Genomic DNA, 17267 nt, shown 5'->3' with positions numbered 1-17267 from the left:
GTTTTTATTTATTGTGGATTGAGATATGAATTCATGCTACTTAAAAATATAATTTTTCTCATTATGGATTTTCTTATTTTGTAATTTGTTCACTTGATACTTCTACCCTATTGCAATGATTATAGTGCCACTCACTTATGACCCTAAGATAGGAGAAATAAAAAATTAAAGTTATATACAAAGGTAGCCTAAAAAATCATGCTGTTAATACATGGTTAAGAAATAAACTTAGATCGATTTGTCTTGAAACAACCTTCTTGGCCAGATATATGAACAGAAGTTGTTGCCTGCCATGCTAACCTTCAATGTGGCAGATAATATTCTTTTGTGAACTCAGGCACTGGCTCTCAAAGGAGTCTTTGTTTCTGTCTCTCATTTCCACTTCTATCAGAGCCTTACCTGGGATAGTATGCTGTGTAGTTCATGAAGAGCTGAGTGCCCGCCGGGTAGTATGCTGTGGAGGGCTGCAGTGCTCGTGGATTCAAAAGCACAGAGGGCTGATAAATGGCAGCTTCAGTCGGAATAACCGCTGCAGGAGCTGGAAATGTGTAAGAAGGAGGAGACAGGCCTAAATAAGCAAAGAGAGAAAGAAACGTTGAGACGTTTGTAACAGCTAACATATATGTGCTAACACTAAAGCCATGAAATCACTGTTGCACATATATATTTTAAAGAAAGAGACCAGTTTTCTATACCATACCAAGCTACTACCTTTAGATTATACAGATAACACGTAGAAGTAATCTCAAATCTCATACTCCATTAACCTAATGAATTGACTTTAGTATGAAATTTGGAAAAACCAGTATCAAGTGGACTTTCAAAAATATTCTCAATCATTTCATGACGTGATATTTTTTCCACTCCTGAGTATCAGTTAGGAAAAAAACATAGGACTGACATTTAGTGTAGCTTCAGACTACACTCTGGATTTCTTTGAGAACTACACTGCTGTTTCATTTATCTACCCTATAATACAGCATGAAATAAAAATGGTTATGATGAAACACCTTTAACCAGTAGCAAGTATTATGCCAACGCATAGACTGTGCCAGAATGAACTGACCTAAAGAGAGTAGATTAACTCTATTATTCCTGCCTTTGAAGATAATCTAAACCTTAAAAACTGTTAAAAAATAAAATCAAACCTATGAAATAGCTCTGAAGAAATTAGAAGCACTAATCTTCCTGAAGAGTCAGCTGATAAAATGCAGACTCAGATTAAACAGAAAATAGAATGAATTTTGTCTTCTGGTTATCCAACATCTTCCAGGCCTGGTAACTCATTTAAGTCAGACCAGTTGCTGGTCAGTAGCTTTAACATGTGAGATGAAAACAACTATCTAGGCCATCTGTATCCAACAGAAGAGGTAACTGAGAAGTTGCCTGAATTTGGGGTTCCTAGCTTTGATTTGCACACCTAGAACTACCTAATTTACTTTGCAAACACAGCAGAGACCCAAGAGATACTTTTTCCACATGAAATTTCCACTGTATTCTGATGAGTTTCTACATGTCTATGCAGAGGAGGAAGGCAGTCAGCCGAATATGGGTACAAGGGTAAAGGCCCACATATTGACCTTATATTCACTTTCTGGGGTCCTCTTTCATGCTCACCAAAAACTGAGCTACATTTTATTTTTATTTTTTTTTATTTTCATTTTTATTTTTTTAGGCGAGGCAACCCTTGGTCGACCTCATAGATTGCAAAGACCTTGTCAGCTTACGATTCCATTTTTTTTTTTTTTTTACACCTATGGCACTTGGTTTTCCTAGGTGGTCTCTCATCCAAGTTACTAACCAGGCTTGACTCTGCTTAGCTTCCGAGATCAGATAGGATCAGGCTTGTTCAGGGTAGCACGGCCATAGACGAAACTACATTTTAGACATCTAGCATGTAGATAAATTTTAAAATTATGATCCCTGGTCTAAAAGAGTCCTCAAAAGGGCAAAACAGTACAAATTCAGGTACCTGACTTATAGAGAAAATTATAAAGCCTGTGCTCATATCCTGCTTTCAAAACTATGAAGCAATTCATTATACGACAGTGCCTCATACCAATAAGACAAACTATATAGTAGGTATAAGTCTGTTCTGACTTAAAGAAAAATAGAAATTTTGGTAATTAAACAGGCTGCTCAGATTTGGGTATTCTTCAAATGAAAGAACAGCTATTCTCATATTCCTAAAAGAAAATATATAAATGTATACATTCACAGAGTAGAAAAATGGAGTCGACCTTGAAATGCTCAACTTTTGAAAAGTACAATTTCAATAAACAAATAAAAGTTTAAAACTTTAAAATAATGAGACTATAGCAGCATTTCTTTCCCAAATTCAACAAGAAACTCCTCAGTGGGTTATAACTAAATCACTATTTTAACTGCATTAGTCCTTGAAAGTAGAAAAACATGCAATTTCTCTAAGTTTTTTGGTTGCTGTATAAATAGGCAATCACCTGAAGTGAGCTGACAGGAAAAAAATCCAGTAGGAGAGACATAATATTTTCATGCATAAATTGGAACTTTGATTTAAAAAAAAATCAGTAAACTCTTCCACTAAAATGGCAAATGGCCAAATTTTAGTTAAAAGTTTTAGAATTAAAACTAAAGATATAAAAAAATATTTTTTTATGTGAAAAATGCATTAAATTTTTAAAAATTTATTTTAGGGCTTATGAAGGGAAAAGGGAAGAAATGAAAGTGTTATGAAGAAAGTCTTTAATGACCAGTTTTCCATCAGGAAGAGAGAACAGGATATCACAGGAGAAGAATTTGGGTTACACATGAAGGAGAAATTCCCTTATCTCACAATGCTTGATAGATTATCACTAGAGGAAATCATAAAACTTACTGACATTACCAGTGGTTTATGAAGACAATACACGTGTTAAGATTACTTTAAGATAACCACTTAAACCCAAATGTAAATTTTCAAAATTTCATATTCTTAGTGATCAACTCTTAAATATTCACCAACAGCAAGCAGCAGATAAATGGAATATCAGCATTTAGAAATTCCAAGGCAAAAAAGGATTAAGCCCCACCAAATACCAAATAGTCTATGAATAATACTTTATTAAATATATTTTTGGTATAGATCCCTTTTTACTAGAAAATGACATCCTAACATGCCCATTTTTTTTGGAACCAAGGTCATAATCCAGTTTACTGTTTGTTATATTTGAACTGTATTCCAAGTGCTACATTCTGTAAACATATCCAACGTACATCCTAACAAGGTATGCCTTATTTGAAAGTGAAAACTGCATCAAAAAGATTCAGGTTTTAACATCATATCCCCACTGTTCCTTAGTTACTCCCCAGAACTTGGTCTTCAAACTGAAGGGCTTATTCCTCTCAAACAGGATTCCAGATGGCTTGTACCCAGGTGCCAATGAGCAAGAGCATGGCTTGAAATTAAGCACTGATCCTGTGATGCACTGGAAACTTTGGCTAATTTGCGCATTTATATTTTTTTACTAACTTGCTCATTCCAGATATCCTGGAGAGCTAGAGAAATGCTCTCCAGCTTATCCCTTCCAAAAGATACTTAATGCTCAAAAACTTAAAAATGCAAAATGGGCATCAAATCAGCCTTCTTAAAAAAAAAAAAAAAAAAAAAAAAAAAAAGCTTAATGTGTTACAGGAAAAAAAAGAAAGGAAAAAATAATCTGGCCATACCAATTTTACCTTTAAATGCGTATTAAAATATTTACATAGCCAGGTTGCCTCCCAGAGTCAGTGCTTATCTTGAGCACACTAAGCTTCAGAAATCAAGTGCTTATCACTGGAAAAGCAAGAATGTAATTTGAAAGGAGGTGTTTGTAGCATCTGTAATTATGGGTGTCCACAACCAAGGTCTTAAATGATTACCAGTACTACCGATTTCAGATGGGAAAACCTTATGTAACAACCTTGCCTGCCTCAGAAAGAACCAGAGAAACAGAAAGTTATGAAAGCAGCTTAAGCACCTACCAGCATATAGCGTAGAATAGCGCCAAGACCCAAGAAAAACTTACATGGTAACTTACATGGCGGTGGGGATAAGCCATTTCGATTTAAAGTGCCCCCCATTAACACAAAGTTCATCTCCTCAGCTGAACACTGAAAGACTTCAACATATCTGTCCTTCATGGTTTTTTTATGACACTTCTGTGCAGCCATAAATGCTCTGTCCGCAGACTTCATCTGGATAAAGGCATCTCCTGATGGGCGGCCCTGAGCGTGTGGGGGAAGAATAAAAACAAAAGGAGACTGTCTCCTTCAACAAGGAAATGGTTGCTTTCAAAACATACAAAGTGACAATCACCCATAGTACAGACATTTTAGCCACAAAATCTGGGTGACAGTGTGATCTACTGAAATCTGCCTTGTATTTCATCACCTAATCACCAGCATGGCCCACAAAACCTTGAAGAAACAGTTTTGAGAGCTCATACATGAAAGTGATCCTTTTTGGTTTCATTTAATTAGTATCAGATTTACAAGATTTTGAAAGGGTCTCCTTGTGACTGTGGTTTCAAATTATAGTATTGTATATTGGGTTTTGCCCTTCTGAAAAATTCGATGAACTCTTATTCGATTGAGAAAAGCTACTAACAGAACCAGTATTAGAACTTTACATATCCTCCTACAGAAAACTAAATAAACCAGTGTTCTCTTTTGGCTCTCAGTTTTGTCCATCACTGATCTGCAACATCCCTTTCTCTTCTCTCTTATCCCTGTAGCCGAGGTTGGAATGCGGCTTGGGGATAGGGAAGGGGGACAAGGAATTGGCAGTTGCAAAGCACAGTGAAGGTTGCTGAAAGATGTATAATCAGCCTCGTGTGGGAGCCCTTCTCTCACCTCCAACCTTAAACTTTGGCCAAACAGGTGTTGATAGACATTTCTTCTATTACTAAGAGCTTGCTAAAAATCCCCAATTGAAAACCCAGCTGGTAGATTTCTGATGCACAAAACAAGAAAGCCTTAGCTTCATTTAGCATGGACATTTTATAGGGGATGAAAAGACACAACCACCTTATAAGACATTTTCCTTATTAACGGATTTTTAAAAAAGTCTCTAAGGGACTATTTAGTACAAATTATTACCATGCAAGTTACCATTAAGAGTTACCATACCATGGAAATTAGGGATACCAGGGAAACCCAGTCCAAGATGGAAACCTAACTAACATCTTTGAGGCAGCTAAGAGCTTGTTCATCATTTAAGAAGCATTTCTCTCAAGTGAGATCACAATAGGTCATGTGGGTCAATGATAGATAAATCTGTCTACTGTTTGTTAACTAAAGAGTAATAATAGCCCCTTGAGCATTAGAAATGGTGACTCAAAGAGAAACCAAATAAATCCCTGGCAATGCTAAACTGTGGGTAATTTTATTCAAAAAGACTCCCACCAGTGAGCATGTTGAGAGGGTACCTAGTCAGATAAAAAGTTATATAGCTTAATATTGATATAAGTTAGAATGAGCATGTGCTGGTGTGGAAAACCAAGCAGGGACTCAGGATGTTTTCTGATTGCTTGTACCTAGTGATATGCACTTTCTGGTGAAGACAGGATTATGGTTATGAATGTGACCAAATCTCCATGTGAAAAGAGAACGTGGAATACTAGCAGTTTAGGAAAACATTGGTATTTCCAATATAAACCTATATTCAACCCATCAGTCATCAGAAATCATTTCATTTTCAAAAATTAATACAACTTTGCTCTTAATAGTTTCAAATTTTTAATTAGAACAATTTGGCTTATAGGTTTTTAGAATTCAGTCATGCTTATATACCACAAAATACTGGTAAATTCCCCAGAAAATAATGGTTAATTTTATTTAACCAAAAATCAAAGGACACCAAGCCAGGAACTGCTTTTAATATGCTCAGAATATATACCTGCACACTATAGAATTTGGTTAGATTTTGATAGAGGTTTCTATCAAACAATTCATTAATACATTTGAGTGCTTGTTCTGATCACATACTGTTCTAGGTGGTGCAGATACAAGTCCTTATTGAGTTTGTACTCTACTGAATGTAATTTGACATATATATATATATGAAATAAAATAAGCCATTTCTAAATAGTCTATAGACACAAAATTCTCTTGAATACAGACAAGCTCATTGATTTATATACTGTCTAGGACTGCTTTTACACTATGACAGCAGAGTTGCCTAGTTCAGTAGTTGCAACAGTAAAATGTTGTATTAGGCTGATAATGTACTGTGATGCTATTGATAATTTCATGGATACGTGTGATGACAGAATCAGAATGAAATGTGAGTTACCATACCAACAATAGCATCTTTTCTGGAGTTCACCTAAAGACCTCCTGCATTTATAGTTGTTAAATCTTTCTTTCAAGACTCACTATCCAACTGATGAACATTTGTACTTTTTTATTGGAAGTCTTTGTTAAGAATAAGCAAATCAGTTTTCCAGTAAGCAACTTTCTTACCTGGTGATTCAATACCATGTGAACCCCATGAGTTCGAATATCTGTGGAAAACTCCCCCAGAAAGTCCAGGATGTCCTCAATTGTGGCTGCATAGGGAAGACCTCGAAGGCGTATACAGTCTCTAACATTTGTAGGGGGCACAAATTGTTGAGGTAGCACTGGAATAATGGGAGGTGTTGGAAGTGGAATGAGAGGGGCCGAGGAGAATCGATTCAGCACCTGTACTCAAAGCAAAACAAGTGATTTAGAGCCTTGCTACTCAAATGCAGTCCACAGACTAGCACCGGCATCACCAGGGAGCCGGTTAGAAATGCATAATCTCAGCTCCACCATAGACCTAGTAATTATAAATTTGCATTTTAACAAGATCTCTAGTGATTTATAAGCATATTAAAGTTTGAGAATCACTCATGGAGAAAGGGCTTCATGCTTTTCAGCTAGAAAAGCATGATACCCACTTTTGTCAAATGCATGCTGAGATATCTACCACATACGATGATACAATGTGTTTAGATTAAGGACTTATCTACTGCACAAATAAATCACTATCTGCCTTGGGACAAACATACTTAAACTCTGCCACTTTCACAAAAATCTAGAATTGCTAATTGTGGACTACCGTAGCAATGTATTTGATTTCATTTCACTAAGTACAATGTTCCCCTTAATACTGTCTTCACATTCAACCTTCAAACTAGAGGCATATAAAGAGATAACCCAAGAATCGAACCGCAGTTAAAACAATGACTCTGGATTATATCAAAATATAATGCCATATTTATAATAATGTACAAAGCAAAGCAAATGATAGAATGGCTGAATAAAGTAAAGTTAAAAAAAATCAATTAGTGATCATAAAAATAATCGCTTGGTTTCCATGTGAACTTTAGACACTGGAAAGACAGAGGATCTTGACTATATTTTAAATACACAGAATTTAGCTATCTTGAGAATGAGTGAGATCAGGTACATTTTGGAGAAAAAACTGCTCCCAGGTAAAACTCGTATTACAAATTTCTTGCCTACTTTTGTCTTAGAATAAGTCTGGTTCAGAACATGTGTATTAGTTGATATTACTAGGAGGTCTTCATGCAAACACCATGTGTGGCATTCCCAAGTTTTCTGAACAATTTATCATTGTAGCCTTTAGCATTCCATAAACGGAAAATATAGAACAATTGATGAACTCCCCAAAATTTGCCCTAATTTCTTCATTCATATCCTGTCCAGTTGCTATCTGAGTAAGAGATGACAAAAATCAAAGAATAAACATAGCCAAAGAATTTTATGACAAATAGCAAAATTAAAAAATTATACAAACAATCCAGACACAGCATAGATATTAGGAGAAAAACAAACAGAAAATAAATGTGGTTATAAACAAACTTGAGACAGGAAATGGTCTAGCAACTACAAGACCTGCCAAACAGGAGGTGAGCAAATAGTTACTTAATGAAATGATTATTAGCAATGAAAAGAAGCCAGTGTAGAGTCTATGACTACAACACTTATTAAATATATCAGTAGGGATGGGGGGGCTAGAGAGGAAGCTCACTCACACTCAAAACCACCTTATGGTACAGTCAGAGAGGGGCAGCATACTCTACACCCAAACTGATCAATATTATGGAGCTGAGGCACTGTGGTAGGGTAGTCCATTCTATGCCATGGTTTCCATAACACTGTTCTTCCAACTAAAAATCTAAAATAAAAAAAATCTCATTTCCCCCTAAATTTGGGAAGGACGTATCATGCTTTGAAGCCTCAAGCATGTTTAGCAAATTTTAGAGATTCAGAATTTATGATAATTTTCAACAAGGTATAGAACTATTTAAATTATAAATATGTTCATAATTTGGGGCACAAGAACACCAGTACATCAGAACACAGAACTTAGAATTTCAGGTATAAAATTATATTCTAGGTATAAAAATCAATTTGATTTTTCATCCTAGCAGGTGAAGGGTTCTATTTAACGTTAAGCAATTATTTTAAGTCACAATATACAATGAGCTTTGCAGAAGCTATACAAAATCATTTCATGAACTCACAGAAATAATAGTAGAGTCAGGGTCCTAACTGCTTGCAAAAAAAGGCCCAAAGGAATCATTAAAACGATTATGTTCTATTATGGGGCCAAAGTAGAATAAGTTGAAAGAGCCCTGTGAAGCAGTCTACATGATCTCAGTTACCAAGGAAAAATTAACTGACTCTTTGGCTAAGTCAAGAAGAGAAACCAACAGGCTTGAGAACCTACAAGTAGCCTAGAGTTTAGAGTGTTTTCAGGAACTGATAATCCTATTCGTGCCTCAAAAACAACTCTGAATTCTGAAAGTAACAGGACAAAAGGGCACTTTACGCTGTCACCAATAGTTTGGAATTTGGCAAGACAGTAAAATTAAAAACCTTAAAAGCTCACACCCTTATATTCAGTTCTAAAGAAATCAATCAGAAATTGAGTTTTATAAGCATGTTTACCTAGAAATTCCTTATAATAGAAAAAAAACCAACCCAAATATACAATAATTTCTAAATAAATTATGTACCTCCTCCATGAGACATAATATTAACTTAAAGATGAAATTTTTTGGACATAAGTAAACTTTCAGGATATGGAGTTTCGAAACAGAATACAAAAGTGTATCTATAGCAGTATTTCAGTTATATGGAAACACATGGTAGTTTTTCTATGTGTACATAAGATAACAGTGCCTATCTTTTGCTTAAGAAATAAGAATTTTTCATGCACTTACATGTCTATATTTTCCAAGTTTTACTTTAACAATGAAAAATGTAGGATTGTTTTCAGAAATAAATAGAAATAATGCAAAACCACCAACATGCTCAAAAACCAACAGAATTGATTCAGCATCAGCTGCTGTGCTCCTGAAGAGTTCAATGTATCTTTTACCCAACAAGTCCTTATGCTTCCTCAATGCATTCTGTGCATACTCCTCACAAGCAAAGAGAACAAAAGCATCCCCTGTTGGCCTGCCGTCTGGGTAGGTAACGAAGAGGATGCCTTCCTTCCCCCCAGTGATGGGGCAATGCTGTCCAAAGAAGGCCACCACTTCATCAGCCGTGGCCGTGAATGGGAGCCCTCGCATGCGGACAATGACTTGATTTTCCTTGGAGAGAAATTGGGCTACCTCATTGGATGTACCTAGGGAACACAAAAATCAGGAAGTATGGGGAGAAATGGTTAAGACACCAACTCTACCAAATTTAAAATGGGAAAAATTCTTGGCAATGTCTTGCATTCATAATTAAGACCCGCACCCCCAAATGAATTCATAATAACATCCCAGGAATCAGAATTCTCTTCTCACAGATTTGAAACTTTTCCCCTATCATTTTCATAAAACACCTCTCAATTAGGAAGGCAGCCCAGCAAGTAAATCATGGACCAACCGCGATGTTCTCCTCATGGAGAGGCAATTAATCATCATGGTAGTTAAGGGCACAGGTCCTGGAGCTAGAATGCCTAGGTCCAGTCTTGACTTTACCATTTACTAGAGTATGACTATAGTAAAGTTTAACCTCTGGGCCTTAGTTGCCTCATCTGTAAAATAAGGGTAAAATAACCTACCTCAAATTATGAGACTAACTTAAGATTCAAACATACTCAAGTAGAGAAAATAGTATAATGAATATACTTGGCAGTTAGTCTCAACATTTATCAACATTCTGCCTATCACAAAGTATTTTTGTACAGTACTGCCATGTAGTACTCAAAAGTACGTCATTCAAGCTCATACACTACTAATATTTCCCCTTAATCATACCACTCGTACCATGAAATCCCAAGCATTAACTTTAACATTAATTAACTTTGCCATCTACAATTTACACTGGTATTACATAAAACCTCAGGACCAAAGCAACTTCAAATATACCTTATCCCCAATCAATATGAAACATTGCTTTGGGAACATGATTATACTTGAAGCTCTGAATTTGAAAGCTTTGATTTACCTTGAGAAGTAAATGCCAGAACAGAATTATGCCAGCAAATTGTAGAAACAAGATGCTGTTACTGCAAGTTCTACTGATGAAAAGATTTTTAACAGGGCTATATAATGCAGGGATATAAGTGCTTTCTGTATTTAAGTCAAAGTCACCCTCATATATTTTGGCGATAGGTGTCAAAAGCCTCTTAAAATGTCCCCTCACATTCTGTGATTGAGCTATCCTACTTTTAGACATTTATCTTAATGATTGGCACATACAGAGATACAAAAATATTCACCGCAACATACTTAAGAGCGAAGAGTTGGAAATAAGCTCTAACTGCCCAACAGGGATGTTTAATACAAATCTATAGTACATATGATATTGCATAGCAATTAACATTTAGGAAAATTGAGTAAATAGGAAGATATTCAAATATACTAAAAGGAGAAAGGAAGTTATAAAGCAACATGAACAGAAATTTACAAAGTAGTCACATGTATAGAAGAAATCTGTTGGACAAACCATAGTTAACGTTTTTTTATGCAGCGGTTTTTAGGTTTTTGTTTGTTAGGTATTTATTTTTTAACATTTTATTTTATTTTATTTTTTTCCTCTTTTTCCCCTTCCCCCTTATTTTTAGGTTCTAAAGTTATGAATCACTTAAGAATTAGATAAAAACTATCTTGTTTCTGATTCTTTCTGACCATGTTACTGCGAACGCTACTTATCTTAAAATACTAGAAGCCAGAAGCTACTGTTTCTAGTCAGGGATGAATTCAGGAAGTTTAGAGAAAAACCAGAAGCAGAGATGCAACAATTCCAGGTATTCTGATATGGATGTTTCGAAGTAGTTTTCAGAATAATTTCTTTCGAGAACTACTCTTTCGCTCTGTACACTACTTTATATGACCCCTTCACCTTTGTATTGTAGTATTTTAAACGGCTATTTAACTACAGTTGGTTGACTCAGCATTAGGACAAGTGTTATGCATTACATTTACTGATACTATTGGACATTTCTTTCTATTAAAAAATGTCAATTCCTATGCTTCATTGGGAAATAAAAACCATTAATTACCCTATTTATTTACCCTTGGTATACAAGTAAAATTTTAGTCTTACTATAGGCACATTTTACAAAAGGCACTCACCACCAGCAATTTTAAGAAAATCTTCACCTGTTGCTTTGTAAACCTAAGAAAAGAAAGGGAAATTAAATATAGTTTCTGAGCTTTCTAATATTCACACTCAAAATTTCGAGGGTTTCAGGTGGTGAGGACGTACCTCAATGTACCGGGTTCCCATGTGATGTTTGTGCCTCTGTAGTGCTAGATCTCTGTGCTCCTCACTTACAAACCTAACCAGAGCTTCTCCATTCCTTCGACCCTGGGCATTCAGACAAAGTGCTGCACCTCCCCTTTGAAAAAGACAAAAGAGATAGCAGAAGTGAAAAAAAAATAAGTCAGGAAAAAATTATAGGAAACCCGTTATCCTTTTGAGATTGTAAAGTAAAATAGAGATTACAGAAAACCAACTTGGCAATATTGAGTCCTTTGAAGAATCTTGCAATATCTTGATCCGAAGACTGCCATGGCAAACCTCGTGCCCTGACTACCGTGTTGTCATCAATAAGTTCCATCTTGCTGCTGTGGATCAAGCAAAATTTCAGGTTACATTATTTAATGCCATTAAGTCTTGACCTATTACCCCCGGTAAAGCAATTTGCCAGTTTACACATGAGGTATTTATTTGGAGTTCAGAAAGACTTGTAACACTGCCTGATTTACTCTGTAACCTCAAAAAATATCTGGGCACAGTTCAAAGTTTTCTTTAGGTGGTTCACTGCAGAAAGACAACTGGATATGCAGATCCAACATAGCTAGCTCATCTAGCAATCTATCAGCGGAATTGCTGCTTGTTTGCCATCAACTCATAGGAAGCAGAGGTCTCTCAATACCCTGATGGCCTATAAGTTCCTAGAGCAAGAAAGGATAGGTTTAAATTCATTCTCAGAACTGGCCAGTACTGGTTTGGCCAGCGGGGTTTGACGGCAAAATTTAAGGTCTGCATAAAGCTGGCAATTAATCCACATCAAGAATAAGTGCACACGGTCACAAGTCTGCCATTAAAATATCTCCTCTATCAAACAGGGGAGCCCTCAGAGTGCTTGTGGAAATGCTTGTGGAAAAGCCCTCAAGAGTGTCCACACCTTGATGAGTCATCTGCAAATCACCTATGATCTATTTTGACACCTTTTGATGTTCTAATTTCTCCCATATTCAAATTTTCAGTACTCCTAGGACATTTTCCTCATGAGTCACTTTCTCCACAACTATATAGACCTCAATTTAAATTTGTGGGCAAAGATGTCAGAAGTTTCTGTTCATGTCAAGCATCTGGCAACTTCAGGTAATTCAATATTGTGATTTACAAACTTAAAAAGGTCTACCTGTGATCACAAACAGAGATACCACCATTTCATACTTGTCTCCAGTTATTTCCTTTGCTTTAAAGTATAAGCTGATAGAACATACTTAAAATTATCTCAGTAAAGATCTTGTGAACTGTTATTAAAGCCTATGATTTTTCCTTTGGAAGTTTTCCAGTGAGAGGAGGTTAAAAGAGGTTAAAATAAGAATCATAGACACAAACATATGATTTACCTAAGGCCATAGTGACTAATAAAGATGCAAATATTTCATTAAATGTTAATCTCAACATCCAAGCATACTTTAAGATATAAACTTCTAAGTGACCTAATATTAAAAAATGGATAGCCAAAAGGTTTAGTAAAGTGACTAAAATATAAGGTAAGGTAAAACATCACAATATGAATAAAGACAAATCAAAAGGCTCGAATGGAATAGCCCTCAAGTACTCACCAAGTGCCACTTTCAAATTTGTAATTTACTCTCTCTGGATCTGAAAACCTGTGATCTAAAAAATAAGAACATACAAGTCATCATTTTAGCTATTAGAGAGACAAACGTATGGAAGGAAATTCAAAAGCCTAGGTGAGGGAAAAAGGGTAGGATCAAATTCTAGGTCTGCATTGCTACAACAGTGATACTTACTATAAGGCTCTGAAATCATTGCTAAAATTATATTCCCCAGATCTTCAATTTGAGAGGCTCCGTACCGGGAGACTGAACTATTCTTCTCAAAATTTAAATCTGGGAGATTAAGTCAAGGAAACATTTTAGGGAGGTAAAATGAGGTTGCTTCTAACCCCAAATTAAACTCACACAGAGCTTTGAAGCCAAGCAAATTAAAATTAAAATTAAAATGCATCTAAACTGACAATTCTTTGAAATCTCAGAATGGCTGCTTCTCATCAGTCTGGACATCACCCACACTCCCTGAAGTTTCCAACTGCTCTCAGGTAAAATGGCCACATCGATCCTGTCGTGAAGTACTAGCAGTAATATTTCTGCTTACTGAGTAGTAGCAAATGCATTAATACTGACTTGTTTATTTTCAAACCAGGAAGTAAGTATACAACGAAGTTAATAGAATCCTTCATCCTATATATCATTACAGCACACACAAGGTAATGATCATGCCTCATAACACAGCCATCTTAAAGGGCAGTAAATGCTTGTCCTTAGAGAGTAAATTTGTAAGAAACAATTCAAGCACTCAGAGCCAACAGTGGCCACGGTAGATCTTGATCAAGTGAATACACTGTTTGGGTAAGCCAGAAAGCATGGCTTTTAAGAAATGCATGTGTGGCTCAAATTGGGTTTGAGGGTGAAACCCAGAAGATATTTCCATCAAGCTTTATAAATTTGCAATCTCTCTAAAATAAGCATGTATCTTTGTTACCTTAGGAAACTAACCCTCACTGAAGTGTTTAATTTCTTTAAGTTTCAATGCTATAGTCACACTTATTACATATAAATTTATATCAATAATGCATATAACAGATAATACTATGAGACTCTCATCTTTTCTCAAGTTTAAAGTGAAAACAGAGACCAACAGCACTTGAAAAGATGCTAAATATTACTCATCATCAGAGAAATGGAAATTAAAACCACAATGAGATATCATCTCACATCTGTCAGAATGGCTATTATCATCAAAAAGATAACAAGTATTGGCGAGGTTCTGAAGAAAAGGGAATGTAAACTGGTGAAGCCACTATGTAAAATGGTGTTGACAATTATCAAAAAAAAATTAAGAATAGAACTATCATATAACCCATTTATTCAACTTCTGGGTATCTATTTGAAGGATACAAAAACGCTAATTTGAAAAGACACATACATCCCTATGTTCATTGCAGCAATGCTATTAATAGTCAAGATATGGAAGCAACTTTGTTGTCCACTGATAGATGAATGGATAAAGATGTAGTACATATATACAGTGGACTACTACCCAGCTACAGCAAAGAAGTAAATCTTTCCATTTGTGGACCTTGATGGTCCTGTGCTAAGTGAAATAAGTCAAAGACAAATACCCTATGATTTCACCCATGTGGAATCTAAAACACAAACAAACGCATACAGACAACAACAGACTGGTGGTTACCAGAGGGGGCTGGAGGAGAGTGTGAAAGGGGTAAAGAGGGTCAATTGTATGGTGATGGATGGTAACTAGACTTACAGTGTTGAACACTATGTAGGATATACAAATAATGAATTATAATATTGTAAGCTGAAACAAATAAATATAGTCTCGTATACAATTATACCACAATTTTAAAAACTAATTTAAAAAGTAAAATGAAGACAGCCATCTGGGTGGTGATTATTAGAATGTTTGCCTTATTTTATAATTTCCTGACTGATATTTTATAAGGACAAAAACCAAAAACATGTTAAGAAAAAGTCTGTAGGTACTATTTTTACCACAGATGAAAAGGATATATACAATGTTAAAACAACTCAGAGAGCTCCCTCCCACCAAGAATTACAGCCAATCATCTGAAGACTCAATTAAATGAGTAATATCCTTTTCCATTCTCAATCAAAAGCTCTTTCCTTTCATCCCCTAGCCTTCTCCTTCCTTCCTCTGGTAGAGACCTTGTATTGCTTTCCCAAAATGCTAGACCAAATCACTTGTGTTGTCCCTCACCAGTTACATGTCTCTTCAGTTAAATATACCACATGTAGAAATGCAGCCATATGGCTCTTGGTAAACTACTTAATACTTAACTCCACTGAATTTCAGCTTATCTGTAAAGCCTAAACTGTGATTATCTTTGTTCTGTTTTTTTTTTTTTGGGCGGGGCGGGGGGGCGGGGAGTAAAGATTAAATGAAATAAAGCAAGTCCAGGGCACAACAGCAGGCACTTAATAAGTGATATCCTTCCCCTTCCTAGAACCTTCAGGTGACCAACTTTTATAACCTAAAATAATCACAATTTGAAGGTCACATTTATGACTAAAAAATCTGATGCCTATTTGTATACTATTAGATAATCACGCTAAAATGGTAGATGAGTTCTACCATTACACACACACACAAACACACACACGCACACACACAGAGGCAATCCTGCCCTTCACATCATCTAGTGATGAAATAAATGTGCTGCCCACTAAGGGATTAGAAAATCAATCCTAGGAGATATTCAAGCAACAGAGCAATGACCACCTATTGGGGTCATTAAAATGGTCATCTGTGAAAGGCTGTACTATTACATATTTATTAATTCAATGCCACTTTCAAAGAATATGATGACGAGACAGAAAATCAGAGCCGCAGGATGCCCTAAATTTTCTGGGGGTGAGGTGGGGACATTACAGAGCCCTACAGAGCTAAGAAAGATTAGCTGTGACCAGCCACAGTTTATCATGCAAACTCTTGCCATGGAATAACTGTCTAGAGCTCTACAATTCTAGTAATAATTTCAGCCTTGTCAGGAGTAAAGAGAATGGAATAAACAGAAAAGTATCCAAGAAATGGAAACCAATTCCATTGCATAAGCCAGAGTTTCTCAATCTTGGCACTATTGGCATGTAAGGCAGATAATTCTTTGTTGGGAGGGGCAGTTGCCTGTGTATTATACAATTTTTAGTAGCCTGCTGGCTTCTATCCACACACAGTAATGACTAAAAATGTCTCTGGACATTGCCAAATGTCCCCCAGATGGGCAAAAACCATCCCAGGTTAAGAATCACTGGTGTAAGCTAACAGTTCCCTATAGCTCTAACTTTACCCCTTACTATCTATCACATTGTCAGAAAAAGCTCTTTCATTGAGACCATTATTGGACAAAGATTTTGAAGAAAACTGGCCAAATACTGTCTATCTCCCCCTATTTTCACAATATCTCTGCCAATAGTAAAATCAAACAGATAAAAAATCTAGAACTTAGAGAAATACAGTAACTCACCCAGTCTCCCTCCTGGTAAGTAATGTAACTGAAATTATAATACAGCTCTGATTTGACTGTGTGTACACAATTCCCTGCACCAAGAAGCTTTGCCTAATTTGTTTTGTTTTGAGCAATACTTTATGAGAAGCTTTCTAAATGGATATTTAAGATCCAAGTGAAAGAGATAGATCAAAAGTAAGAATGAACAGTATCCTGTCTGTACAGACAGAGATTTGTAGCTAAAGAATTATTTTAAATAATTCTTTTAAATTAAGAATATGTTCTAGATATTTGGCTAACTTGGTTCTGCGTAACATGTCCCAACATGTTTCTCTTCAGGTCATTACACATCAAGAGAATCAGCAGTTCTAAGCTCTTAACAACTTTTAAAAGTCACCCAACCTCCTGCACACCCAAACCACTCCCTTACAGATACACACACACACACACACTTACACAAACCAATCTACCCTCTCTTTGGAAAGTTTGTTCGATTCATAATCCTTACCAGAATTTAACATGAATA

General features: G+C 35.9%; 1 protein-coding gene across 1 annotated transcript in view; it reads right to left on the bottom strand.

The window, feature by feature from the left end:
• The window catches only part of ESRP1 (epithelial splicing regulatory protein 1), a 51793-nt gene that overhangs the window by 23339 nt on the left and 11187 nt on the right, over positions 1 to 17267 (bottom strand). The window contains exons 5-13 of the mRNA XM_025043353.1: positions 13488 to 13586; positions 13296 to 13350; positions 11949 to 12059; positions 11698 to 11830; positions 11565 to 11607; positions 9312 to 9622; positions 6460 to 6678; positions 4023 to 4221; positions 400 to 568 (exon numbers count right to left, since the gene is read on the bottom strand). Of these exons, the coding sequence (XP_024899121.1) occupies positions 400 to 568; positions 4023 to 4221; positions 6460 to 6678; positions 9312 to 9622; positions 11565 to 11607; positions 11698 to 11830; positions 11949 to 12059; positions 13296 to 13350; positions 13488 to 13586 (1339 nt within the window). The remainder of the gene's footprint in view (positions 1 to 399; positions 569 to 4022; positions 4222 to 6459; positions 6679 to 9311; positions 9623 to 11564; positions 11608 to 11697; positions 11831 to 11948; positions 12060 to 13295; positions 13351 to 13487; positions 13587 to 17267) is intronic.

Source organism: Pteropus alecto, unplaced genomic scaffold (genome assembly GCF_000325575.1).
Source record: "Pteropus alecto unplaced genomic scaffold, ASM32557v1 scaffold51, whole genome shotgun sequence".
NCBI classification, from domain to species: Eukaryota; Metazoa; Chordata; class Mammalia; order Chiroptera; family Pteropodidae; genus Pteropus; species Pteropus alecto.
This window is presented reverse-complemented; position numbering and strand designations above follow the sequence as displayed.